The 27,868-nt window shown below is 38.6% G+C and overlaps 3 protein-coding genes across 6 annotated transcripts; 1 reads left to right on the forward strand and 2 right to left on the reverse strand.

The window, feature by feature from the left end:
- Positions 1 to 406: 406 nt before the first annotated feature.
- LOC137140067 (ATP-dependent 6-phosphofructokinase, muscle type-like) lies at positions 407 to 9,543 on the reverse strand. The gene is given in 23 exon segments (XM_067528148.1): positions 407 to 836; positions 923 to 1,028; positions 1,462 to 1,561; positions 1,693 to 1,804; positions 2,197 to 2,258; positions 2,426 to 2,590; positions 2,776 to 2,916; positions 2,918 to 2,929; positions 3,037 to 3,124; positions 3,242 to 3,312; positions 3,513 to 3,659; positions 3,769 to 3,832; positions 4,051 to 4,115; positions 4,231 to 4,356; positions 4,445 to 4,537; positions 4,849 to 4,944; positions 5,027 to 5,135; positions 5,308 to 5,352; positions 5,710 to 5,875; positions 6,039 to 6,228; positions 7,647 to 7,724; positions 8,237 to 8,310; positions 9,293 to 9,543. Coding segments are annotated over 23 exon segments (2,343 nt in total). The 5' UTR covers positions 9,384 to 9,543; the 3' UTR covers positions 407 to 694.
- Positions 9,544 to 10,301: 758 nt separating this feature from the next.
- Positions 10,302 to 18,761, reverse strand: troap (trophinin associated protein). Of its 2 annotated transcripts, none has more exons than XM_067528150.1 (14): positions 18,602 to 18,761; positions 18,084 to 18,146; positions 17,435 to 17,672; positions 16,803 to 17,334; positions 16,328 to 16,440; positions 16,145 to 16,196; positions 15,660 to 15,805; positions 15,503 to 15,557; positions 15,320 to 15,396; positions 13,857 to 13,943; positions 13,428 to 13,538; positions 12,977 to 13,292; positions 11,594 to 11,796; positions 10,302 to 11,127 (listed from the first exon to the last, which is right to left on the reverse strand). In XM_067528150.1, exons 2-14 carry the CDS (start codon positions 18,143 to 18,145, stop codon positions 11,053 to 11,055), a joined length of 2,067 nt encoding a protein of 688 aa, XP_067384251.1. In that variant the 5' UTR covers position 18,146; positions 18,602 to 18,761; the 3' UTR covers positions 10,302 to 11,052. The 2 variants fall into 2 exon arrangements, with proteins under 2 accessions (XP_067384251.1, XP_067384250.1); XM_067528149.1 differs by having other exon boundaries at positions 10,304 to 11,127; positions 18,084 to 18,191.
- Positions 18,762 to 19,894: 1,133 nt separating this feature from the next.
- LOC137139279 (differentially expressed in FDCP 6 homolog) lies at positions 19,895 to 27,832 on the forward strand. 3 transcript variants are annotated; one of them, XM_067526303.1, is made up of 12 exons: positions 19,895 to 20,078; positions 21,522 to 21,662; positions 21,771 to 21,956; positions 22,732 to 22,959; positions 23,068 to 23,214; positions 24,065 to 24,127; positions 24,251 to 24,359; positions 24,458 to 24,756; positions 24,846 to 25,012; positions 25,499 to 25,697; positions 26,443 to 26,533; positions 26,928 to 26,989. In XM_067526303.1, exons 1-12 carry the CDS (start codon positions 19,983 to 19,985, stop codon positions 26,972 to 26,974), a joined length of 1,773 nt encoding a protein of 590 aa, XP_067382404.1. In that variant the 5' UTR covers positions 19,895 to 19,982; the 3' UTR covers positions 26,975 to 26,989. The 3 variants fall into 3 exon arrangements, with proteins under 3 accessions (XP_067382404.1, XP_067382401.1, XP_067382402.1); XM_067526300.1 differs by lacking the exon at positions 26,928 to 26,989 and adding an exon at positions 27,034 to 27,832 and having other exon boundaries at positions 19,897 to 20,078; XM_067526301.1 differs by lacking the exons at positions 24,065 to 24,127; positions 26,928 to 26,989 and adding an exon at positions 27,034 to 27,832 and having other exon boundaries at positions 19,898 to 20,078.
- Positions 27,833 to 27,868: the final 36 nt, after the last annotated feature.

The following is a 27,868-nucleotide window of genomic DNA, read 5'->3' on the forward strand; positions in this document are numbered from 1 at the left end:
CTTTACTGGGTACTAGTTTGTTTTCTTCATTTTTATGTTAAGCTGCTATATAGATAAAGGCATATAGTAAAAGCTACAGTATTTGGCCCCTTTTTAAATTAAGCTCTAGGAGCCTTTTTAACCATATTTTTCACCTTTTAAAAGTTTTTTTGCAGTTTATAACCAAAGGGCATTGGAGGTTCTCTCCTTCAAAACTGTACATAAATAAAACTTGGCAGAAATCTCTTTATAGAGGCAGGTGAAATAAATCTGTTTTACATATACATTTGTTTTTAGCATCAGGTTTAAGAGGTTTTGTACAATGTTTTTAGAACATGTTTAGTACTTCAATTTGAGTAAAGAATCTGAAGTGGTACTTCTGCTTGAAGTACTTTGAGGCAAGGCACACTTTTACTTGAGTATAATTTTTCAGGAAAGTTTACATTCTGCTTTGTTTATCTCCATTTAACACAAATCACCAACACAAGTCATTTAATAGATTGTTTAATTTCTTGAAATCTTGTTTGTACCGTCTGCAAAATTGATTCAGAGGTCTTAAGGGTTGAACAAGCAATAAAATAAAGCAAACATTAGGAGAGAGACAGGATGACAGCAGCTCTTTACCAATGTATGTGGACAGGTAGTTGAACAAAAATACTTTGTAATGGAAAAGAAAAATATCACTGCTCCAAGTCTCCTGTAGCAGCAGGTTGTTCTATTTCCCAAAAGCACTCCTCTTCTTGATCACATGCTCCATGCCTGTATGTTCGGACGTGTCTAGTTTGATGTCATACTTGGCCAAGATTTTCATGATAGGCCGGATCTTTAGCCACCACTGTGTCTTTGGTATGCGATGTCTGCAGATACACGTATAACTTAAGTTCACCATTGCACTTGATACTGTAGCACACTACAGTAGCACATGAAAAGATGTGTAACTCACTCAAAATCTGTGTCTTCCTTTAAGTCAGCAAGAGGCTGGAAGGTGAGTGCCCTCTTCTTCATTCCTAGCACACAGGCAGAGTCTGGTGTGTTAGCAAAGATGCGACCTACAGGACAAAGTTAAAGTTAACATGGTGCTATAAACCACAGAGACCACTGGATATTTATATTCATTATTGTCAAGACTGATGGTAAAAGTAGTAAATTCACCATGTAAAAAAAAAAATAAATAAATAAAAAATCAATGTATTCAGGTGATTTAAAGTACTTTCTATATTATATTGTACTGTTCAATTATCATTACTAATGCTCCTAAGTAGTTTTACACAACAGTTCATCTTATTTTATAAGTTGATCACATGTTGTCTTTGCGTTTACTTAACAGCTGTAAACAAATTCAGTGGGCTAAGGATGTTTTTCCCCCTCTGAAATGTAGTTGAAATTAAATGAAAAGTAACATACAGTTGCAGTTCCAATAGGTACAAGTACCTCAATAACAGGTACAGTATGAATTAATGCAGTTAGGATTTTGTTTCAAACCATGTCTGTGGCACTGCTTGAGTTTCTCAGTCAGCCACAGAACAGACTTGGCACCCATCTTTGTCCCAAAATTCCTGTCAAAGGGTGTTGGAGTGCCACCCTGGAAATCAGAAAAAACCCAAAACAAAACAGGTTTTTCAGCAATTGCTCTGTAATCTAGGCACACAAGGAGAAAATCTGTTACTTTCTAAACTGCACAGGTTTTTTGTGTTTGTTTTTTTAAACACTGACCTGCTGCATGTGTCCGAGAACGTTCTTACGGCAGTCGAAAATGCCTTTGCCCTCCTCAGAGTACAGGTTGAAGATGAAGTCAGTGGTATAGTTGGCATTACAGTTTTCATTCCTATTTAAAGGAAGAACAGTGAGACTGTTGTGTCACCATCCAGAAGGACGGGGACTCAGGATATGGAGCTGTTGATAAACTACAGTGTCCTCCTTTACCCATAATGAAAAAACATACCACCCCGTGTGTGGCTTACTGGTGTGTTTTTGGAAAAATGTGAGGGTCTACAGCATATATAAAAGCTAAACCAGATTCTGCATTCAAAGACATTCTGGTAAGTAGAGGCAGTTAATTACCAGTTTTATTCTTTTTTGGATTTGTTAAATTAAATTACAGTCCTTATCCTAACTTTGTTCTACCAACTATGTAGTTTCCGATTTTTTTGCCTTTGTAGGGCAGTGGAACTCAACTCATGTTCCTGCAAATCTGATTCACTTATGAAGAAATCTTACCTGAGAATCAAACCTCTTTTCACTGTTGTCTTCATCTTTTCCACAAGATGCACAACATTCATCTGTGGGCCAAATCCACAACTTACACACTCAGATCTTATCAAAAAGATCAATCAAAAAGCAGTGACAGGAAAATAAAACACACTGTGCATTACAGGTCCTACTTTTTTGCTATCGCAACATAAAAAAGAAAACTGGAAAAACAGGTCCTGTTCCATGACTCTCTCACCTCCAGGTCTTTAATATCGATTTTTTCTTCAAAGATATAGGCAGCATCAGCCCCTGCAGCTAGACCAGCCATGGTAGCTAAGTAGCCGCAGTATCCACCCATAGTTTCAACGATGAAAACACGGCGCTTGGTCCCTGCTGCAGACTGCTTGATTCTGTCACATGTCTGCAGAGAAACATACAAACGGTTTAAATCTCATTGTTTACTCTGGTTGTGTGTGTGTGTGTGTGTGTGTGTGTGTGTGTGTGTGTGTGTGTGTATGTGGGGGGGGGGGGGGGGGGGGGGGGGGGGGGGGGGGGGGGGGGAGTGTTGTGAGTGAATGAATGGAAGTGCGCAATTAGGGCACTGACTGAGGTGATGGCATTGAGGGCAGTGTCAGCTCCGATGCTGAAGTCAGAGCCGGGGACATTGTTGGAGACTGTGGCTGGTATTACCACTATGGGAATGCACATCTCCTCGTATTTCTCTCTGGCCTGAACCAGCTCCAGACCCTCCCACATAGGCCTGTAGCAGGGCAGAAAATGGACATTAGTTTGTGTGCAACTGTTAAGCTTTGATATTACTGCTACTGTTCATTATTGAAGTTGAAAGAAAGATTAGTCACATCTTACCTCAAATCCACCAATGATCACCAAAGCATGGATGTTGAACTTGGCAATATTCAGACTAATTTCTTCAAAGATTTTACCAGGCAAAGTTCTTTAGGGCAAGAAGACAAATAAGACAACAAACCCTTTACATGCGTTATGACAAAAGCTAGTTTTTCCTTAAAATAAATCTGTATTAGTACAAGGAAAATAAACACTGATGTTTTACCTCTTGGTGCCCAATAATGAACCCCCCTTTCCAGTCCAGCCACTTACAGAAGTCCAAGTGATGGGCTCAATCTGCAGAAAGAAAAAGTGAAAAACACTAAAACATTCAGTACATAACTACTGACAAACAGAAATAGAAACACACGCATATAATAAAGTATATAGCAACACATTATTTTACAGTGTTTTTTTTGGGTGTGTATGAAGAATGATCAGAAAAAATATTAAATCTCATTGTTGTTTTTCTCCTGCCTGTCGTGTAAGTTGGATACCTGTCCATGAGCCAGACCGTCAAAGCCGTCATGAACAGCCAGCATGGTGTGACCCTGGATGAGGCCCATCCTCACTGCCGCACGGACTGCAGCATTCATACCAGCACAGGGAGCGCCAATGTTCATGACAGCCACATTGATGTTACTCTGGCAGTGAGAGAAGGCAAGAAGGACGTCGGTAAAGACTCTCCACTTGTTAATGTCTCTAAGACCGTAAAAGAATCATTGCTGACAATGGTTAATGAAAGGTCCTCACCTTGATATCTGGTGGGTTGATATGAGCCAGCAGCTTGTATGTATTCCAGTTGTTCTCAAAACTCCTGTACATGGTAAATACAGCTGAGTGCTGGTTGTTCAGAGATACATTTTTAGCTAAATTAATATTTGCACGCTTTTTTTTTCTTCAACATTGTTATTGAATTAAAACGTACAATAATTTTAGCTTAAAATGTTTACAAATATAGTATAAAGATACAAATTAAATCTGCCAATTAATTAAATGTCATTTCCTTAATTTGCAAATATAAGAGGAACATACTTTCCCCTGAGCTTGATAGCATCTTCAAATCTGCCTTCAACCATGGCAGCGGTCACATCTTTGGTCTGTAAAGGAAAGTGAGTGTGTGACAGGGTCAACTGTATTTTCAGTGCATGTCCCTCTGAACAAGTGAAGCAAATGGGGTTTTCTACTGGGGGGGGAAAAAAAATCTCAACATACCAATTGCACACATTCCATGAGGGGGAGTCTGACTGCATGATTCCCAGACAGACTGACCACACAGGCTGGGGTGTCTGGAGTAGCCTCCAGCAGTGCCATCACTGCCTCCACACCCATCCTGCTGCCCTACACACACACACACACACACACACACACACAGGAACTGGTGAAGCACAGTACACTGGCCTTTTTGGAGTTTTACTGAAATACTCACCAGGATTCTGTCAAAGGCAGAGGGTGTGCCTCCTCTCTGCACGTGCCCAAGAACAGTGGTGCGAGTGTCGAAGCCGAGCCTGTCAGTCACCAGCTACGGACGAATAAATAAGGCTGTGTTTGAAATCACCCCCTACTCACTATATAGCAAGTTTGCCATTTTGTAGTAGTTTGTCATTTATCCACTATATGAGACAAATAAACACTACTTGTTGTTAACAATCCCACAATGCAGTGAAAATGGTTAGTAAGTGTCCAAAATCTACACAATACTTAGTGTACATTATGTTGCGAGTAGTGAATGAGTAAGGGATTTCAAACACAGCCTAAATCTATTTTTGGTCACATATTTTGTCTTTGCTGCTTGCATTTTCCTCTGACTTGACACCAGGAAGGAGGGCTTGCCTTTTTGATCTGGTCAGATGTAATCAGTTTCCCATCTCTTGATATGGCACCCTCAGCCACAATGATCACATTTAGACGAGAACCTCTGGCCCTTTGCTAAAAAATAATAAGAGGAAAAATCTTATGTGTAATGACATGGCATTAGCAGGCATCTCCATCTGCCGATTGACATACGTACATCTGTCAGCCTCCTGCACAAGTGATTCTCCCAGCCATCGTCTGGTGGCATCTCTGGAATAAATACCCAGTCTGCACCACAGGCCAGAGCTGTCACCAGGGCCAGGTAGCTGCAGAGGCCAACCCACCCAATAAACCCACATGACATTCATCTGTATTTACAGGTAAATTTGAAAATTTTGTTCAATGAATGCAAATTTAGATGAGTTATAGTGTGCACTGGTTGATGTCAATGCATAACACAAACTGAACAAAAACAATCCAAACACACAACATACTGACCCACAGTGTCTGCCCATCACTTCTAAAATGAATGTCCTCTGGTGGCTGTGGATGAACATTTGTACAAATTAAGATGTAACCAGGATGTAGTTAATTCTTTCAGATGAGATTCACAAAGTTACAGTTTAATGCTATACATTTACACATCTGCATTTTCTGTGTATACAATCACAAACCGTTGTGAATTTGACAAGCTGTTTATTTTCAATATAGTGAGAAGTGCTGAAAGAACCTGGTCGGATAGAGCATCACTTTTCTTCAGAAATGGGATGCATAGCTTCATAATTGAATAATTTTCTGCTTGTATGAGGCTTTGAGCTTCTATTCTTTACTGTCAGATTTTAATTTCACCTTTCTGTGAATCTTGATACTAACTCTGATGGTTTTATTGTGATGTCTGACCTCTGTGCGGTTGTAGCGATGGCATCTACCACCTCAATGATGCGGTGCAGGGCGGAGTCAGTGCCTATAGTCATGTCAGTGCCACAGAAGTCGTTGTCGATGGAGCCGACCATGCCAACAATGTTTAGGTGAGAAGACTTCTTAGCTTCATTCTCTGTAATCTTACCTACAGACAAATTAAGTCTTGTTTTTAAATCATTAATAAGATACCAAAAGCCTGCATTAAAAAAGAAAAAAAAGGGAGGGCAGATTGAGATTCTGAGAAACAAACGTGAGGAAATAAAGCTAAATGATGTTACAGATTTGAGCTGCTTTGTTTTTTTTTTTACCAGCTCGGACCAAGTCAACCAGCAGTCCGCTCCACTCTGTCCTGAACTGGTCAGCTCCTGTCAGACTGCCGTCGCCTCCGATCACACAGAGATTGGTGATGCCCAGCTTCACCAGGTTGCAGGCTGCCTTCATTCGACCCTCCCTGGCTCTGAAGTCCTTGCAGCGGGCACTGCCAATGACAGTACCTCCCTAATAAATGAAGAGGAAAAAGCTCTTTATAATAACAGCTGCTTACACACACACACACACACACACACACACACGTTCTGGTGAAGAAGATAAAGAATGCATTAACAAATTGATAACGTGCACCACCATAACACATCTAAGATTTAATATCCACAGGTGAACAAACATTGCTTTACTACTACTCATCAAGGTGTGGCATGAGGTTCCATCATTCTGTGAGGATATGGGTTAGGAATGTGAAGTGATCCCTAAACCTTAAATGATGCCCGTGCCCACTCCAGTGCTCACTTTAAAAACACACTAAAACTAAAGTTCTACAATTTATTTCAAATTTTGAGCAACACTAAGACCTGTTCTTCAGATGTGGCTCAAGTAATTCAGGGTAACATGTTGATATTTGTTGACTTTGAGTACACAAAGTAGAAGTGTCAGAAACCATCCCAGCATGCAATGGGGTAATAGTAAAATAAAACCTAGGCACATTAACCTATCAGTGTTACTTTGTTCCTAATTGTGTTCCATCGTGTTCTTTACACTCATTCTGATAAATTAGATATTTACAGTGAACGTGTTCAGACCACGAATGAGTACATTCACCGTGAATGTCAGTACATTACTAATGAGGTTCTTTATCACATCGCAAACATAATTGTATGTGTAGTCATGTGTTTTTAAAAAAATATTAAATACACATGAACTCATTGTTTAAGTATTAGTCTTTAAACGACAGATTGGGATATGTTCTGGCTCCACTAAGTTTATTTCCTTTATTCACAGTATGAAAATCTGATTGGATTTTTTTAGTGTGTAAACCTCTGTTGGGTTTTCTGTTTTATTGGACTTAAATTGTGATCATCATATAAAAACAGGCTTTCCTTTTTATCTTCATTTGAATCTGAAAACCATTTTATGTGCTGGTCTCTAATCCAGCTAACTGTACATAAACTGGCCCTGTTGCAGGTTTTGGCTTAAGAAGTTGTTGCTAAGACAATGGCACCAGGTCAATTTTTAAACAAACTTGCAATAACCAAAAATAAATAATCCAGGATTATGTCAAATCATCAGCATTTTAATCTGGATAAATCAGATACCTAGTAAGAAGAACAGGGCACTGGTCTTTCTTAAGGTAAGTGACAGACTAACTTCAAGCAGCCTTTTGTGTTCTCACATGTCACACCTGACCTTAATGCACAATCAGTGACATCAACAATTTACCAGGTGCATCCTGGTCAGTCAGAAGACATCAAAACAACCCACACCTTCATCCACTAACCATCAAGTGCGTGTCAAGTAGATTAAAATTTACAAAGCATTTCATGAAAATCTTCATTCAAATCAAAATATTTCACATCATCCACTGTTGACAAAAACAATACAGTTGTTGTGGGTTGTGTTGTGCTATGTATGTGTTCACTCACCAGCTGAAGCATCATGGACACACTCTCCCATGTGGCGGGGCGAATGTTGTCTCCTCCGTCCACCAGACCCTGGTAACCCTGCAGCCAGTATTAAAATATAAACATAATATAAGTTTTCATGTGCTTTTATTTTTCTCTTGATGATTTAAAAGGGAATTATATTTTCATCTTTTTTCATTTTTTTTTTGTTTCATCTTTTCCTTTATAGTTATAGGTAGTACATTATACATAGGGTTGAGATGAAGATACTGAGCAGTATGTCAAATAAATACAATAAAAAAAATGGCAATTGATCATTTAAATAAGTGAAATCCAATATGAAGCACTTTGCATAATTAGTTTACATTATGCCACCTAATTTGTTTTGAGCTTTGTACTCTTATTATTATCAATGTTTACTTAAACAATAGTAGCACTGCCTGCAGCACACAACAATAACATGCAGATTAACTCTGAACTCCAAAAAATGCAAAACAATTCTCATAGCTCTCAAAATACACAAATCATAAAATGCTCATGAGTCCCTCTTATGATTGGTAACATGGCATGTTAGTGTTCTGTAGCTGCCACTGTGTGTGTACAGTCAGTACCTCATGTACGAAGTAGACTTTGGCTCCAGTGTAGAGACCAACTCTAACTGTGGCTCTGACGGCAGCGTTCATACCTGAGACAAACAGACAATGTCAGCGTCAGATCCGACTTGACATGTCGTGTCACAGGACCCATCTTAACCTTTAAAGTTGACCTGTACATTGATAACAGATGGAACAAAAATAACTATCAGTAAAAAAACTGAGGCCAAGGTTATGGGACTGTAGGTCTTCTGTACCGTCTCCCCTCTGGATGTCCAGCCCACTAAAAAGGCCACCGTGTGAAGCGGTGTTGTGGTAGGCTGGCATGTTGCAGCTCTTGTTTCACCAGACAACAGCTGAGGATTGGGTGGAGTGAGAGCTTTCTCTCCTCCATACCAGAAGAAGGTCACTGCCTCTAAAATTAGCCCAAAAGAAGTGAAATAAGGGAAAACAGAAGGGCAACATTGGCCAGATAAAGCCCCTACACAAAAGCCTTAGAGTCAGTTTTGGGATAGAAACTCTGCAGAGGAATAGGAGGCAAATATGAAACATTGGCCAAATATAATTATTGGAAACATTTCATTTAGAAATTAAATGTTACATTTGAACTTTAACAGATGGAAAACAGTGCGGCTATTACATCCTAAAGAATGCTAAGGTTTCAAATTTTAGCCAGTTGGGGCTAGTCTGTCATTTGTAAGAAGCTTTGCTGAATTTACACCGCACACAAATCATTATGAATCCAATACTTAACACTCATCGTGCTCATGACTTCACATTACACTTGCAGACAAACATCAATCATTCTCTGACAGCTGGCTTTCACCAGTGACACGCTGACATCTCGGAAAACTGTTGCTGCCCATTCGGTTTGCTAGCTCTTACTTTTGATGTTACACAGAGCTTTAATATGATACTTTACTGGCACTTTACGATGAAGAGGCAATGGGTTCTGCAGCAGGTTGGGACTCTTGTGTTTACAGAAAATATAATGAGGAAGGTGCTGTGCCACAGTTTTTGGAAACAACTCAAAATCAACCACTGATAAAACTGCAGAGTCATCTTCACGCTTACCTTGAGCATCCCCTCCTGATGTCAGCACGGCGATGGAGCGTCCAAGCCCCATCTTTGTGGGGTCGATGGTTGGGTGGAGATCCTTGGACATTTTTTTTTTTTTTTTTTTTTTTTTAACAAAGGAAAAGACAGGTGGGTGCAAAAAAAGGGGAAAAGAAAAAAAAAAGAAAGAACGGAGTTCAGCTGTCCTTTCTCCACTCTCTGCTTCCAAGGGTAGGCACAAATGAAGGACAAGCTTTATAGACTACAACTCTAAATCCTGCCCTAAGCCCCCTCCCACTGACACCCCCTTCCAGTCATTCCACAGCTCTACTAAATATACATGCTACCACCTGCAGGAGTTAGCTATAGAGAGGCAAACACAATGCACGTGACTCTAATGTGAAAGGAAACCATTAATGTGGCCGAAGCAAAAAAACCCAAAACAAAATAAAAAATCTTTTGACGGAAATTTTGGGGCTTATTCAATATATAACACCTGCAGCTCAAAGAGTCAAGTGATAGATTGGTTAATCAACAAAACTTATCATTCGTTAATACGGCAAGTGAAATTCACAGCTTGATTTAATTAATTGTCTTGCTGTCATTTCATTTGCAACTCTACATTTTTTTACAGTGAATGACTGTAATAGTTTGCATTAGAAAACACATGGAGGCTTCTCAGGAAGAACCACAACTATAGCACATTCTTAATGTATTAACATGACCAGACAAAGAGCTCCAAGTCCTATAGATTATCTAGATTCCATGTGTAGAGTCTGATGAAAAACAAGACAACCGCCGCACACGAGAGGAGAGAACATCGCATGAAGTATGAGATGAGACAATTTGGCAGAAACAGAGTCAGCAGCAGGCTTAGAGAGCAGCTAGTAATTGCAGGATGAGCCGCAAGTGCATGAGCGGAAGGATGGAAGCCAGGGGCCAGTGAATAAGAAAGAAAATCCCTTACACTGTGAGTCATGACAGCACTCTTGACTCTGATAGGTATGCCTAGATTTCTTATATGATTATATCATTCATTTTCTGTCAATTAATGCAATAAGTAATAGTCAGAACCAAACCTGGCTTTTATTTTGTAGTACTGATGAAGGTCCAAAAATACATTTCTCATATTTCAATCAACATTATGTAGCTACTTATCCTTCACTGCCTGGTAAAAATAAATACTATAAATACTACATCGATGCCATCAGTTTGCAACTGATTCTGTGCTAAAATCTCAGACTCATGTCCAAGCAATGTTCAAACAGTAACATATATAGATTTATTACAAACATTGTACATAATAACTATTGTTTGTAATACATAACATTAGATTCTGGTTTGTGTGAAAAAAAAAACGTAAATAACAAAATATAAATGTTCTAAGCTGTTTTAATATTCTATATGTACTGTACACTACAGAAGTAACACTGATCAAATGAAGATTCTGCATTGACTTTTTCCCATATGCATTGTTGTATTCATGTCAAATACTGTGCCCAACAGATGGGGCTCTACATTAGTGACAAATAGAACAGCTTTATTTAAAAGATGTAATCTACTTTTTCCAGAAACACTTAATAATAAAAAAGAATTTATGATTTCAGAAAAAAACAAACAAAAACAAATTAATACCAGTCATGTTCTTTACATTTGTATTAGAGCTAGTAGGGACAGTGTTAGACTAACATAATTTCTTCCATTCAACAAAGTCTTTTCAGCAAACCAGAGTAAGTGTATATTCACATCAAAACCAAATACTGTCCTTGTAGTGCAAATCATCGCTCCTGCAGTGCCGAGCTGGGTGGAGAAGAATAAGCAGAGGAGAGATCGAAGCCGATTGGAACAAATGTCTGGAACAAAAAAGAAAATATTTATTTAATGTGTGTATTTATACGGGGTTTATAGGAAGCCTGGTTGCTCAGTGGTAGCGCATTAGGTTGGGGTGCAGAAGACCACGGGTTCGAATCCCACCCCACCAGGTGTGGCCCCGTCCAGCCACCAAGGTCAAACTTGGTGCTGGTCCCAAGCCCGGAAAAAAATGGGAGGGTTTTAAAAAAAGAAATGCCAAATCAACGTGCAAACTCTCAAAAGGGAAGCAAATAAACATATTTTCTAAAATTTCAAAAATGTAATTTGAGCAATTTAATGACACTTTTGTACTTTAAATTGGTGGTATTGTAGTTCATTCATTTTTTTCTTGAATGCACTGAATTAATTGAATGTTCAATCGACTAATTGAAAACTTATTGGTAAATAGAAAATAACTGATACACAAATAACCATCTATACTTCATGCACAGACAGCAATGTACTCACAGTTGACTCTTCAAAGAGCAGGACGGTGGCCAGTGGGTTTCCGCAGCGGGGTTGAGGTGGGACAAACTCGGAAGGAGCTGGGATAGTCACTGCGGTGTAGGTGGCTACCTCTTCGTCCATACGCAACTCTTCAAGAGGCGGAAAACGTTTACGCAGCAATGCCACCGCAGGACCGGGAGCACAACTCTTCTGAAGGATTACGTCTGAAAGATAAATAGTCAGAGGTTTCAAAGACAAAATACAAGGTGACACAGCAGCTGTTACCAGTCAGTTACCAAACTGTGCAGTTAGTATACTCCCTAGGAAACAAGTCATGCGTGTGGAAGCATTCTAGATTTGCAATTGTCAGGGAGACTGAAATCCATGTTATTTGCAAAAAATGCCCGTAAGAACTGGACTATTCTGTTCAATGTAGTGCCCCTGTAGTGCAATCACACCAAACGCCTGGAAATCGTGCACAACAGGAGCCTTTATAACTGTAAATTGCTGTTTATTGACACCGACTGGGAAGTGAAGCTTTATGTTCTTCAGAGACACGTTTTGAGTGAAGCACATACAGGAGCAAATATTGGCACAGTCCTGAGAGAAACATGCAACATGTAAGTGCTATTTTTCAAGGTTTTTGTTAAAAGGTGCGACAGTGTCAATGTTTCTCGTCTCAAAAGACAAAGCTGATTTCTACTTAAATACCCCTTTCGATAGAAAGAACAGCACAGTAAAAAAGAACAGATTTTTTTTTATTTTGGTTGGAAAGTCATGTTAATAAATATTTAACCAATTGCATGAAATAGGCGCAAGATATTGTTTCATATCAATTACAGGCCACTGAATTGAAATGTACTGGCAAACATCATATTGCTAGCTTAGACAATCGATACATGATCATATCGTGATGAAATTTGTGATTTACACCACATGAAAGTCTGTTTGTAATTTCCTTTCAAAAGGCCAAATTAAAGCAACCATGAATGTTGTAATAAATAGTGAACATTTTGAAGGGTTGTGAATATTTTTATAGGCACCATATGCTGTACAAAAAGGTTGTTGTAATGCACAACAACTTTTTATTTTGTAAATATTGTTTCTCCTTCAGTGTGTGTGTGTGTGTGTGTGTGTGTGTGTGTGTGTGTGTGTGTGTGTGTGTGTGTGTGTGTGTGTGTGTGTGTGTGTGTGAGAGGTGCCTCAGGTGGCTGATCTGGGAAAAAAGTAATTAAAACAACGCACCCTGAGCCTCTCCCCTTTTACAAACTGAGCTGTAAACAAACCCTGCAATGCCTGTCCTGCTTCCTGCTGGAAAGGTATCATGCCTCTTGAACAGGAAGGCATGGTAGAAAGCAAGTGCAATGGGATGCAAGGATCTTATAAAAGAAATGTTAGTGTTACCTCTGTGCAGACTCTGAATGGAAGGTTTGATCTGACTGTTTGGTTCAGCCGCAGATGACATCTTTTCAGGTACCAGCAGCACTTTTTGCTGTTCTGGTGAAGCTGCATCATGCTGATCCTGATGGGAAATGCTCTCCCGCTTCTCAAAACGTGGAGCCCTGAACAACTTTTTGCCCGTTGAGAAAAAAATGACAGAATCTCTCTGCGGTGCTTGGAAAAATGGCTGTCCTCCCCCAATCCTCTCGCTCTCACTCTCCTCATCTTTGCTAATGTTAGCCGTACTCATCTCTATGTTTTCATCACAGTGAGCTGTAGTCTAAAGAGTGGGGAAGCAAACAAATTAACTTAGAGAAATTTTACATTATTATTAGACATTAATTAAAATAATAAAAAAATAACATAATAAGCATGGATCTTTATATGGCTGCAAGTTTTGGATTTCACATCTCACAGATGAGGCTGTAGCTGGGAGCTGCTCTGCTTGTGCCTCTGGATCTTTGTCTGTCACATTTGTCCTCTGTTCGTCGTCTCGATCATCAAATAATCTCTGGACAACCTCCCTCTAAGGAAAAAAAAGTTGTGATTTAAACGCCAAGTTCATTTTCTAAATTATAAATAAATATACAGTAAATACAGTATAAGTTGTGACAGTAATAGTAAACTACTCCATAAAGTATGTGCCTTTTTTTTTTTTTTTTTTTAAAATGGAGTGCAATGTGATGTATAAACTGCATATTAAAAGATGTGTTTTATTGCAACACCGGGGTACTTTGGCTTTGTCAGTTATGTTTCTCTTCCTGTTTTTTTGCTACACTGTTTTGTGAACACATTCCAGTAAAAGCTTTAAAGTATTATTAAACTGATAATTTGCTGGTCTCACCTCCTGACTTGGCTCAAGGTTGGTTTTGTAGCGTCTTAACCCAGAAGTACCTGGACATGGTGACGGTTGTGTCGACAGATGCCATTTCTGAAGACAGCAGCATTTTGACATAAACATTTAATGAATAATAATAACAACAACAACAATATACAAAAAGTTGGGAGGATGTGTAAAACGTAAATAAAAACAGAATGCAGTGATTTGCAAATCTCATAAACCAATGATTTATTCACAATAAAACAAACAACATATCAGATGTTGAAACTTAGAAATTTTACCATTTCATGGAAAAATATTAACTTATTTTGCATTTTATGGCACCAACACAAAGTTGAAAGAGGGGCAACGAAAGGCTGGAAAAGTAATTGCCGCAAATCAAAAACAAATGGAGGAGCATTTGAAAACCAATTAGGTTCATTGGCAACAGGTCAGGTCAGAGCCTCTCAATTGAAAAGATGGGCAAAGGTTCACCAATCTGCGACAAACTGTGCCATTAAATTGTGGCACAATTTCAGAAAAAATTTCCTCATTGTAGAAGACTTGAAAGATCCCACCATCTACAATATATGATATCATCAAAAGAATCAGGAGTAATCTCTGTGCGCAAGGGACAAGGCCTAAGGTAAAACTGGATGTGCGTAATCTTTGGGCCCTGAGGCAGCACTAAAATATAAACAGGCATGATTCTCTACTGGACATCACTGCATAGACTCAGGAACACTTCTGTGAACACAGTTTGCCGTGCAAAGTTAAATTTCTATAAAGCAAAGAAGAAGCCATATGTGAACACTATCCAGAATTGCCACTGTGATCTCTGGGCCAGAGCTCATTTAAAATAGTCTGACCTAAAACGGAAAACTCTGACTGTTGTCAGATGAATCAAAATTTCAAATTGTTTTTGGAAACTATGCCCTGTTCTGCGGACTAAAGAGGAGAAAGACCTTCCAGCTTGTTATCAGCGGACAGTTCATAACCCCGTATTTTTAATGGTATGAGGATACATTAATGACTTTGGTGTGGGCAGCTTACACACCACCACGCTGAAAAGTACATCCAGACAACGTCTCTTTCAGGGAAGGCCTTGCATATTTAAGCAAAACATGCTAAACCACATACTGCATCCATCACAACAGCCAGACCTTTCACCAACAGAAAACATTTGGCATGGCATAAAACAAGAAATCCGGCTACAAACGCTCCTCTCCTAAAACTCACCTCCCAGACAGTTGCCAAGAGAAATGGGGGGGGGGTAGATTCAAAATGAGCTAATATTTTCCATGAAATGTTAAAATGTCTGATATTTTGTTTATTTTCCATTGTGAATAAAATATGGGTTGATGAGATTTGCACATCATTGCATTCTTTTTTTATTATTATTTTTTTATGTTTACACATCCTCCCAACTTTTTTGGAATTGGGGTTGTAATTTGCCAAGCAGACTATAAATACACATGTATACTGACTATAGCGGACATGGGCTGATGCTTGGTGTTCCGGACTCTCTGTGGAGTCCACTCTTTCAGAGGAGTTCCTTTGACTGCTACAGGTGAGGATAAAACAGCTGTGTTAGATCACAATAAAAGGACAAAAAGATAACGACCCATTTGATCCATTTCATAGGATAACAACAACAAAGCTGCATTTACCCACTGCTTCTCCATTCAGCTCTGCACGATTTTTTCTAACTGGCACCCTCTGAGCCTGAGAAAGGAAGCAGCACAGCAGTAAATAAAAAATTACATTAAATAAATGGAACAAGAAGACAGAAGAGCAAATTTGAAAATAAATAAAAATTATACATACTGTCATGATTGAACTGCCTCTTCCTGATGGACAGACAGAGTTTCTGGGAGTAGCACCCAAAGGCCCAGCAGCCTTCTCTCCCTCATTGTGGAGGATACTCTTCAGGGCCGCTGTGTCTGGTGAAAACTGCACTGACTTCACTGATCCTGTAAGAAGCACACAAAGAGCACAGGTTCAAATCACATGCAGCTGACAGGCAAATTAATAGACATAGTATTCCTAGAAAACAAACTGAATGCTGTTTATTTTTTAAATGTGTTTCCTGAAATGTCAAAGCAGACTCTTGAATGTTAAACCACCATAAAGTTACTTTGCATTAATTCTGTGACAATAATAATGCAACCAAATTATGAGAAATAATTAAATTAATTGACAGAAGTAGTTAAATGGAAGTTGTTAAAATATGTTATTGTGAATGGTGAATTTTAAGACCTATTAATGGCCACGTGCTATATTACAGATTATGTTCACAGTTTTATGCTAACCTGTTGTATGTCCAGCTTTCTGACGACTTTTCAAGATGGACACACGCTGGGGCTGAAAACAAATGACCATGGAAAACAAAGAGAATTTTTGCACTTACAATTAAATTGTTAGACACAGAAATAATTTATGTGACAAAAAAACACTTCTTAATCAACTTTAAATAATTTATCCACTCAACTTACCAGATAGTTATAAGGTTTGGATTGTGGGGTTGCAGATCCTTGACCTGTTGCACTTACACCATTGTTGCAGAGGATACTGAGCAAAGCTGCATGGTCAGGCTGGAAGTTTTCCCCTTTGACAGAAGGCAAAAAATGCTCTGAAGCACTGTTTCCTACTATTCACATGGACAAATAAGTAACAAATGTTTTCAACAAAGTCACTACTAAACAAAAATTCTAAAGAAAAAAACAAAACAAAACAAAAAAAGGAAATGACCATTCTTACCATTCAAGCCATCAAATTAATAAAAATTTAAAATTGTATTGTTTTATAGTTAAAATTCATTTATAATAATTATAATCTATTATATACAAATCTCATGCACACAATGTTCCTACTCAATATAAAGGAAAACAGCAACATAATTTTAAACATTTAATCCACATATACAGATATATTGATATTGTTTAAAACCGAAATGAATCTGTAACTTACCAGTTGATCCTTTTGAAAAACCACCCTGTGTGGACAGCTCTGGGATCTGGGTATCATTAGAGTTCTTTGCTCTGTCTTTGACACTGGCCTGGTTCGTGTTAGCCAAAAAGGCTTCTGCACAAAGAGCAGGCTGTGAAGAAGGAGGAACGCTGTTCTCATCCACCATGTTATTAGGGATAGATGACAGAGGATTGGACAAAGTGGTTAAAGTCCTAAATGTGTGGGGAGGCCCACATTGTCCTGACACATGTATTAGAATATTTTTAGCTTTTCCATGAGACTTTAGTGTCCATTTTTGTGATCTTGCGTTGCTGATTAACACAGCTGGGTGTTTAGAAGTTTTTGCATTCATGTTTTGGGTTTTTAGACTACTATTGCATATATTTTTTCCAGGTTGTAGAGCATTATTGCTAGTCTGTGATTGTGATACAAATGGAGGTTGTTGATTTTTACTGGCTTTTTTTGAACCATTGGGCTGAGACAGATTAAAAGGTACAGGTCTAGTGCATGGCTTTTTCTTCTTAGTTTTCCCCTGCAATAAAATAAATAATGTGTAAAAAGCATAGAAATCATCAATTAAAAACATTGAAAAAAATTAAATCAGCTCTACTTGAGAGGAATGAAGAACTTACTGTCAGAGGTTTCTCCTCCCACCTACAGTGGGACTGACTGAAGCCAGAGGGAGTCTGAAGATGAATTGACTTTGCAAGCACTGGAAGTCTGCTTACAATAGGTCGCCCAGGTGCTTTTCTAGTGATTTCAGAGTTTCCTGGATCTTTATTCTCAGCATCCTTTTTGGAAAGGGGAGGTGCAGACTGGAGTTTGAAAGGTTTTGGGTCTCCTATGATTCTGTTGTGTTCATTCTTCATTCTGTGTAGAAAATGTTATTTTCAAAACAATAATGCAATTTGAGATTATTAAACTAATCCTATTTTAAAAACCTGTAAAAATGATACACCTTCCTGAGCTTGAATACCAAAACCAACAGAATTTAAAGATGCTCCTCTGCCCTTTCTCTTGTTTTGTATTTGAAAGAAGGCAAAGCTTTGAAAATATTAAATGATGGCTTTACACAATTAACTTGTAGGAACACGTTTTGCTGGTTTTCATTAAAATTAGAAATTGTCTGATGATAATTACAGATGTAACAGGACTTTTAAGTCTTCTTTAATTACTTGACAATCTTTCTGCCACAAACACATTTTAGTCTCTACCACAAAAGTATTCATGCAGAAAACAAAGATTGAAGAAGTGTGTCTTCCAATACAGAAACTGGCTTACCTCAATAAACCGCTGTGGATTTTGTTTTGACTTTGGTTTTGAAGGACTGGAGAGGAGTCCATACTGATGTGAAGAGGAGGAAGTGAGTGGGGAAAGTGTGAAGAACAACTAAAGAAAATCATCACATAACAGCAAGAAGGTTAATGCCATGGTGAGATGAAAATTAAGACAATAAGCAAAAAGCATTCACCCACAGAAAAAAAAAACAGCAAAAACAAAAAAACACCAATTCTTCCACAGCTTCAACAATTGCTACAAAGGAAGCAAGCAACAAAAACACAAATGTACTTAAATCTTCATAAAGCCAGAAGCCACAATCACTGCATAAGTATAGGAAACTATGTACTGCCATAAATTTGGCCAATTAAAAGACATAGACGAATGCAACTACACCTGTGCACAGTAAGTAACTAGCAGACATAAAGGAAAGTTATCATAACCAGAGAAATTCATCTTAATGTGTTCTCTTTGGAACGTGCCAGACTGGCACCTAATCCCATTTGTTATACGTTACATACATTCAAATCACAAAAGAACCACTGTATCCTCCGTCTGCACATCCAAAAAAGTCTTTCTAATACGAATAATTCCAACTGTTGAGTTATTCCAGGGTTTTTGTGCGAATTTAAAGTTCCCTTGTCAAGTCCTTTTGCACTGAATTGGGCTGTCAACTTCCTGGACTCGCAGCAGTTTGTAAAAAGCGAGGGTTGCCATTGGTTAAAATGGGAAGATGCATCAACCAATGACTGAACGCACTTTTGTCATTCAACGTCACCGACCAATGAGCAACGGAGTTAAATAAACAGCTCTATGGTTACGACGCGAGAGTTGTTTAACCATGTGATTGCTTTTTGCCGCGGCCTTCCCTAACAAGTAAAATAGAATAGAATAGAATTGAATTGAATTGAAGTTAATTAATTTGGCCCCCAAAATAATGCAAATTGATGAGTACACTACAGTCTACAACACAAATAAAATATTTTCAAAAAAAAAAAAACAACAACATCAAAACATAAACAGGATATAAGTTTGCAAGGTTATAATGTCTCAGTTTTTAGGTTGAAACTGTCAGATAGGTGATAATTGTACTATGTGTTTATTATTGAGGTCAAAGTGGGTAGTGAAGTCGTAGTGGAGTGTTTTGGCCACCCCATTCATTTTAAATAGAATAAAAACTGAGAAAAAAAAGAAATTATAACCTTGTAAAAGTAGAATTAATGGCAGAGCCAATGTATTGTATATCATCAAATTGCACAGGTGGTCATAGTGTTATGCCTAAACGGTACACAGGAAACTTGGTAGTACTACTGATAATATTAATAAGAATATTAATAACTTACTTTCAATAAAAGGCAAGTTCCAACATTTAAAATTGACACATAGGCTCTCAAGGTTGGAATAAAATGTTTTTTATCTCTTTTACTGCATTGTCAAATTATTTTGACAATGTGATTTATACTTTATAGATAAAGTGTATATCTTCTCAAACTTTATTGATGAATCTCTTCCAGACAGTGAAAATTACACCAAATTAGCCTTTACAAAAACAAAATGTGTCTGAAAACAAAATTATTCCAACTTTATAGGCAACTGTGTATTTACATGACTAGTTTTCATCTACTTTGTTTATTGAGATTTTACTGACAAGGCATATGATTATTATTATTTATTTTTGCAAATGTTTCATTAAATACATTTGTTCTATAAAGCATTTTTAAAGCTCATGTTTGTAGGTCGTCCAGCAGGTGTCACTGCCAGCAGGCTGATAAAGTGCCATGCCTGTCTGACAGCAGCAACACAGCGTGGGTGTCAGCCTGACACTCAGGGGCCCTGTGTCAACAGCAAAGGGAAGAAGAAGAGACACAGAGGAGGAAACCAGCAAGTAACGCTTCTGCAGACATGGACCTGCGGTCTGAGCTGCTCAAGTCCATTTGGTACGGGTTCACAGCTCTGGATCTCGAGAAGAGCGGTAAGGTGTCCAAGTCTCAGTTGAAGGTGAGTGATCTGTACTTTACCTGGAAAATGTGATCAACTATTCTGAACCTGTGGGCCTCATTTCCTACTTCAGTTCATTATTCATGACGTGGGCTCACCTTAAGGAACACGAGATGATCATATTTTAAGAACTCAGCAAACTTTCAAAAATGTGTGTTTTTTATTGGATTCTAACTTTCAGTAAATATGGGAGTAAGCAGTCTGCTATTACTTATCATCTTTAATATTTACTTGCTGCCTAACAAAGACCAAATTTGTTTCCTACATTCTGAGTCAAATCTTTTCTCTGCTGAAAAACTGCACAATATGCACCTCTGTCTGGCCAGAGCACGAGAGTAACAGTTTGCTCTCAGTCTGGATATAAAAGGGAGCCCTCATCTCTAAGCTGTGCTTACACTGGTCGTCATGTACCATCTTGTAGTGCAGTGCAAAGAGTCCTCTGGCACTGGACCTGCCCAAAGAACAGCCTGTTGAACAGAGTATGTTCACAGCAGGAGTCTGTGTATGTCAAAAGTACATTGTTACAGTGGGAGCATGGACACAGGGGAAACGTGTTGGTGATTGTTGTCTCTTGCCACAGGGTTTCAATGAAGCCTCTGTAATTTTGTTGATCTCATCATTATGTCACATGGTCTTGGTGTGGATTAAACCGCATTTTCAGCCACCTCCACGTCCCTGCGATGTGCTGCCTACCACTTCTGGCTCTGAGCAAGACATCCTCATGACTCGGCTTATCCCCCTCATGCATGCGGGCTGTGTACAGGCACCATGTTTGTAAGATACCTTTAGTGGCAAGCAGCTTGCATGCTATGGCCTCAACACTGACAGATGTTGTACTTGACTGGGGACTAGAGACAGGATGTGGTTATGGCTCAAGAAACAGAGACCTGTTGTCAGATAACACGCATCAGATATCTCTAAATGTTGCATGCTGTCAGTGGAAGAAATGTGTTACAGTAAAAATAAATGCCTTGTTGTGGAAAAACCTCTTCAGCACAATAATAGTACTACTAGTGTTTTTAAATATTTAATGTATTTTATTTGTAGTAATATACTTTCTCTTGTATGCTTTTTGTTCATATTTCTGAATCTAACATATCCTTTTTTTTTTTTTACATTTTAACATTTAGTTTGTTAGATGTGTTTGTCAGTCTCCTGTAAGGCATTTTGAGCTTCACTCACTGCAGGACTTGTTCTGTAGAAATATTTTTTTTGACTGTATTTTTAGTGTTAAATATGCGAAAATGTTTGCCACTATGCAATTCTGCTGGCTTGGTATTTGTTCTGTATTTCGAACTAAGATATGTACAACTAAAATTTATTTTTAGAAAGTATGATGAAGAGGAAATTCAAAGCTTCTGTTTCTTATTTTATGTTTTGTAAGGTCTCCACATACATAAATCTGTAGCTTATGTTTTTAACATTATCATTGCGACTTTTCAGGTATTGTCCCACAACCTGTGCACAGTCTTGTGTATCCCACATGACCCAGTTGCTTTAGAGGAGCACTTCAGGGATGATGATGATGGTCCAGTTTCCAGTCAGGGGTATATGCCTTATCTCAACAAATACATCCTGGATAAGGTGATAAAAACAAAATTAGATCATGTGCTCTGTTAGTTTCATACAGCTGTATTACTCTAAATGATGGTGTCAGTATTTATTTTTATTCTCTGCATTTTGTTGCTCTAGGTTGTTGAAGGTTCGTTTAATAAAGAAAACGTAGATGAGCTTTGTTGGACTCTTACGGCAAAGAAAAATTACCAGACGGACAAAAACAGCACCTCTGTCCTGCCAGAGAAAGATGCTTTTCGCCTTTGGTGCCTTTTTAATTTTCTGTCTGAGGACAAATATCCTTTAGTTATGGTCCCTGATGAGGTAGGTGCAACTACAACATATTTAAACTTCATTTCATCTCATTACAGTTACTATTCAGAAATAGATATGTTATCATTTGGACAATGGGCCGTTGCTTAATATTCATAACTTGTTTGGGCTAAAAAATGTTTTCTATTGTGGGATTTGAACAGTGTCATACATCTTGATGCCAGGGTTTATGGTGGTTGCTTGTGTTCAAATTTAGCCATAGTAATGTTTGAAGCTATTGAGCATTGTTGTTGCGCACAATTCTACAACTGTACTTGACCCAAAAACATTGGTGGATGTACTACAACCTTGAGGTACAGCTTGGCTGAAGCTTTGTTTCATACCATCATGGAACACGGTGCTTTTTCATGCAGCATTGTGGGCTTGTTTCTCACTTGCAAACTCTCATTTTGGTTTCCTGTTCAGTGTTGTTTTCAGCCGCTACCAAGAAATAACCCTAAATTTCAAGGGCAGAATAGTTCCTATCATACTGAGGTTAAAAAAAACTTTTATCCAATTTTATTACAGTACACGCTTCAAATGTTGACCTTTGTACAATAAATCTGTGGTGTAACGGATACTGCATTGTTATATTATGATTATGAAACTATGCAAATGCAAAATAAACTGCTCAAATACTACAGTGGGTTTCAACTTTCTAATGGAATGGATTTTTTAATGCAAAGTGCACAAAACGTGATTGTAGTAAAACCAATAATCAATAACCAAACACAGCTAACTCAAATGAATCATTAATACTCACTCTCAAAAAAAAATTTTTTTTCAGGTGGAGTACCTCATCAAGAAAATATGCATGTCTATGAGCATTGAGTTCAACTGTGTTGAACTGGAAGACTTCTTCTCCCAAGACTCAGTGCAACAGAGTGGAATTACTGTTTGGGTCTTTCTGCAGATGATGAACTCAGGAAAGATAACCAGAGGAATTGATAAGAGCATTGTCAGCATGGCTATAGAAGAAGTATACAGGGAGATAGTTGGTGATGTTCTCAAAGAGGTACGAGACTCATCTGACAACCATCTGTCCCTGTTCGGTTCTTGACATGTTCTTCTTTGTGTCCCTGACAGTGTGTGTGTGTTTGTATCTTGGTTTGGGTGCATGCAGGGATATCTGTGGAAGAAAGGTCAGCTGAGGAGAAACTGGAAGGAACGCTGGTTCACTTTAAGGCCGAGCAACTTGTCCTACTACACCGGGGAGGACCGCAAAGAGTGCCAGGGAAACATAGGTTTGGATGGGAACTGCTGTGTAGAGGTGAGCATGTGCACATGATCATCTCTCAAAGAAAAACTTAGTTAGTGTGTTAGTTTCTGTAAAAAAGACAAACAAACTGCACAAAATTCTTTAAGTCAGTGGTTCGCTACCAGGGGGTGGGGACACCCAGGGTTTTACAAGAGTATGCAAAAAGTGTCAAAAGCTGGTTAACAGCTATGCAACCCCTGTCATCTTTTTCTTCTTGTGAATTATTGGAACATGTCACATCCTCAGAATACAGATTCAAATATAACAAAACCCATACACATGTGAAACCAGTCATGTTAGAAGGCAAACCATTAAATCTTAGAAGGAAAGAAGAAGACTTGTCACTACCTGCCTTCGACATCTCAGAGTAATCTAACACTTTTCAAGAGTCTGCAATAATGTAAATGACCCTTTCTCCAGCAAAAAGAAAAACAAAATAAATTTCCCCAACATTAGTATTCATGTAGTCCTCAGCCAACAGGTGACATAACCCCAAGCAACACATTTGTACTCAACACATGAAGCACCAACATTGAAACTGAAGGTTGCCTAGTTTGACATTCACATTTTTTCACAAACTCACATAACTAAAGTGAACTGAATAGAAGATTAATCTGTACAAATAATCACACGAATAAGATTCTGAATATAGAGTCTACAGTGCTGCTGCAGTTAAGTGACTGTTACCTGTGCTGTATTGGTGGCTGTTTATCTGAATCCCGAGTCAATTACTAGTGCATCAATGCCACTCTAAACAAACGACTATCTGGTCAGGTTCTCTTACCTTTTCAGTAAGCACACTACACTGCACAATGTCTTACCTAAATTCAAGACATCATTCTGAAATCATGCTTTATTATAGGAAGTAGACGATGATCAAATATTGTTCGCTCATTCAAAATGGATCAAAAACCTACTTTTCCCAGTGAGTTCACAGTTTTTTTTCTCCTCACCACTGTATTTTTGAGAAATGGTCACACAAAAAATCTGAAATGAAAGATAATGAAGGGATTATTTATTGATCGAGGGAATTTCCATTGTTAAACAGGTGCTGCCAGACCGTGATGGGAAGAGGTGCATGTTTTGTTTAAAAACCCTGTCTAAGACTTATGAAATGAGTGCCTCAGACACCAAACAGAGACAGGAGTGGACCACAGGTCAGAGAAGACTGACATGCACTGATACTAATATTGGATAATTCACGGATCAGTCTTCAGGTCTACATATCACACATTAAACATGATCTTCTCCACAGCTATTCAGACTGCTATCAGACTGCACATGGAGGGGAAAACATCACTCCACAAAGATCTGAAGCTGAAGCGACGTGAACAACGTGAGCAGAGGGAGAAGAGAAGGCAGGCCAAGGAAGAGGAGCTGCAGAGGCTCCGGGCCCTCCAGGAGGAACGTGAGCGTAAGCTGGCAGAGCTGGAGCTCCTTAAAGAGGCACAGAAGCAGGCTCAAGCCCTCCTGGAACAGGATGAGCAGAGGAGGCGTCAGCAGCATGAGCAGCTCCAGAGGGCACTGGAGGTACAACTTCGAGAAGCTGAGGAGGTGAGTGTGCGAGTAAAGGAAAAAGAGTTATATTTATTAGTAGAAATAATTGAGCATTGATATTTTTGCTTTTTGCTTTGTTTTGCAAGGCCCGGGTCAGTATGCAGGCAGAGATGGCTCTGAAGGAGGAGGAAGCAGAGAGACAAAGGAAGAGGATTCAGGAGCTGGAGGAGATGCAGAAGCGTTTGGAGGAGGCACTGCAGCAGGAGATCAAAGCCAGGCTGGATGAAGAGGCTTTCCGTTATGCTCAAGCAGGGTAAAGTGTTACATGGAGCCACCTGTCTCCACTAAAACACCATTAGCAAACTTTAGAGATTTCCACAGCATTATAAGGAGTTGTTGTTTTTGTAGGTTTTGAGCCTGTCAGTTGGTCGCGACTAGCTAGGTGTGCCTTTGTGTGCAGACATCAGATATTAAGTTCATGTTACATTATGTTTCTAAGGAAGTTACCAGAGGAACAGGGGAACTTGTTTAATGCTGCTCAGTCAGATCTATTGTGTCACTGTCTGTGTGCTCTCTCAACCTTGTCAAATTAAAATATTTGATGGATTGATATGGGTGGGCATAAGTCTGTACATTGCACCAGGCCTCACATCATTATATAAAGACATAATACATTTTAATATGAATGCAAATACTAATATATATTATGTTATACACAAAGTCTAAACAGCATGTTACTGATTACAAATTTTGAAAAATATAAGTATTTTTAAAATATAGTTATTGTTCTCTTTACCAGGTTACTGGCTGAGGAGGAGGAGAAAATGAAGGCCCTGATGTCCCTGCAGGAGGAACAGGAAGAGTACATCCTAAAGACACAAAGGGAGAAGCAGGAGCTAAAACAGGAAATGGAGGCCAAGTCCCGAGCCCTGGATGAGGCTCAGAGGCAACTAGAGGAAGTCCGAGCCAACAGGCACAGGGTTGACCAGGATGTGGTGGTAAGAACTAAAAGATAAAATCATCATCATTTCAAAGTAAAATAATCATCAGTACATTTATCTGAATCCTTGTTTTTGGTATCTTATTTGTATGAGGGAATGTTGCGTTGTGGCATAATATGGCTGCTGCCATATTATAACTCACACCCCAAAACCCCTTGATTAAGTAAAAGTTTAAGCCTACAGGCCTAACAAATATTTTTTGGGGAGGGATGTTGAATTACTTAAAATGGTAAATCAGGCAACATCCAGGAGTCTTCATGTTCTGTCCTTTAAAATAGTTTATTGATTTATATATATATATATATATATATATATATATATATAGAGAGAGAGAGAGAGAGAGAGAGAGAGAGAGAGAGAGAGAGAGAGAGAGAGAGAGAGAGAGAGAGAGAGAGAGAGAGAGAGAGAGAGAGAGAGAGAGAGAGAGAGAGAGAGAGAGAGAGAGAGAGAGAGAGAGAGAGAGAGAGAACAATAACTTAGTAAGAAAATCTGAAACGCATACTTGGAATACACAAGAATTCATTTACAAAAGAAAGTTACAAATAGCGACAATGGGAGATTTTCACATGTGTATGAATTTGAGAGTAGAGTGAATATAGACTAACATAAGCATGAAAGTGCAGTGAGCTATATGCAACAGCAAAATAATGACCTCATGTGTTGCCATCATCTGTATATTTCCACAGCAGTAGGTCCTTGTACGGAGGAAATGTTTTAATGTGTGGCTTTTTTTCTCTGGCAGGCCGCACAGAGGAAACTTCGGCAAGCAAGCACCAATGTAAAACACTGGAACGTACAGATGAACAGACTGATGCGACCAATTGGACCAGGCGGTATGTCTCCTATCTGCGCGGGAAGATGACAAAAAAACATGATGTTAATCTTGACTTTTATTCAGTGCATGACACCAGCAGAGGTCATCAAACCTCAGTGTAATATAAACCTAACACTGTATTTCAGTAAAAATGACAGGTGTATAATTGTTTCTGTTTTGTGCCAAATGTTTAATGATTTCCCCAAAATGTACTGAAGGTTACTTAATGCCACGCTTAAATCACTGTGGGTGAGGTGACATTTAACAAGTAAAAAGCAGCGTGACTCATTTCCTTAGATCAGAGCTTGTGAATATTCAGTTGCTCTTTACTAGAGAGACACAATAGTTAAAGTTCTTTATATCTCATACTGTGTTCCATAAGTCTACTTACCTGAATTATTTCTCCTTTTCAGCATCTTCAGTTTCAAACTACTACATTAAAGATCGAAATCTAATGTGAATGTAAATATGCACTTTATTTTCCTAAATGATTAATTGCCACCGTACTTGTTTTTTCAGAGAAGAGACCATCATTGGGAAGCTCTTTTTCATCCTTCCAGATCCCAACCCAGAGAGATCCCGGGCTGCGTCTCAGAAGGAGATCTGGATCAGAGGATCAGGATGAGGAGAGCAAAGAAAATGTTGACAACAGACCTGATTTAGAGAAACGCCACTCCAATGCCTCTAATGGAGACATGGACATCCCCTAAAAACCAAGAATCAGAGAGACTGCCTTAGTCATTTCTGGTCACTATGAGGATTTTGGGAGTAAGGGAAGAGATGACTTAACAATATAACAGTGGGACATCTGCACTGAAGCAGAATTTACAGTACTACTGTTTTTATTAAATGTTGAATTTACTGACCTCATTTCACAGAAATAAACAGCTTAAACATTTGAATATGAAGGATTCAAGGCTCAACTAATGCTCTGACTGCAAGGCCTGTTTTTGACATAATTGATCCCTCGGTGCAAAGTTAATGAGCTCCGAGGATGAAAGTTCAAAGGTGGTTCTGACAGTAGAGTAATACCTACATACATAAAGAGACCACATTTGTTTAGCCTTGTAGTATAGAGAGATAACATTATTTCAATTGTGTTTATCTATTTTGTTGGTAGTGGGGAGTGGCTTGACTTTTAATATGAAACGTTGGTTCGGTATTAGAGTTTACCACAATTTCAGTCTAAAAGTGACACTTCTGCTAAACAGGAAAGCGAAAAAAGAAAGGAGAGAGAGAGAGAAACAGCCTTTTTCAACTTCCTGTTTCTGCTGTCACTTAACGTGATTGTAAATAAAATACTGAATTAATTACATAACCCGATTTCTGCTTTTGTTACACTATGTCCAACATG

This window comes from Channa argus, chromosome 13 (assembly GCF_033026475.1).
Source record: "Channa argus isolate prfri chromosome 13, Channa argus male v1.0, whole genome shotgun sequence".
Lineage (NCBI taxonomy): Eukaryota > Metazoa > Chordata > Actinopteri > Anabantiformes > Channidae > Channa > Channa argus.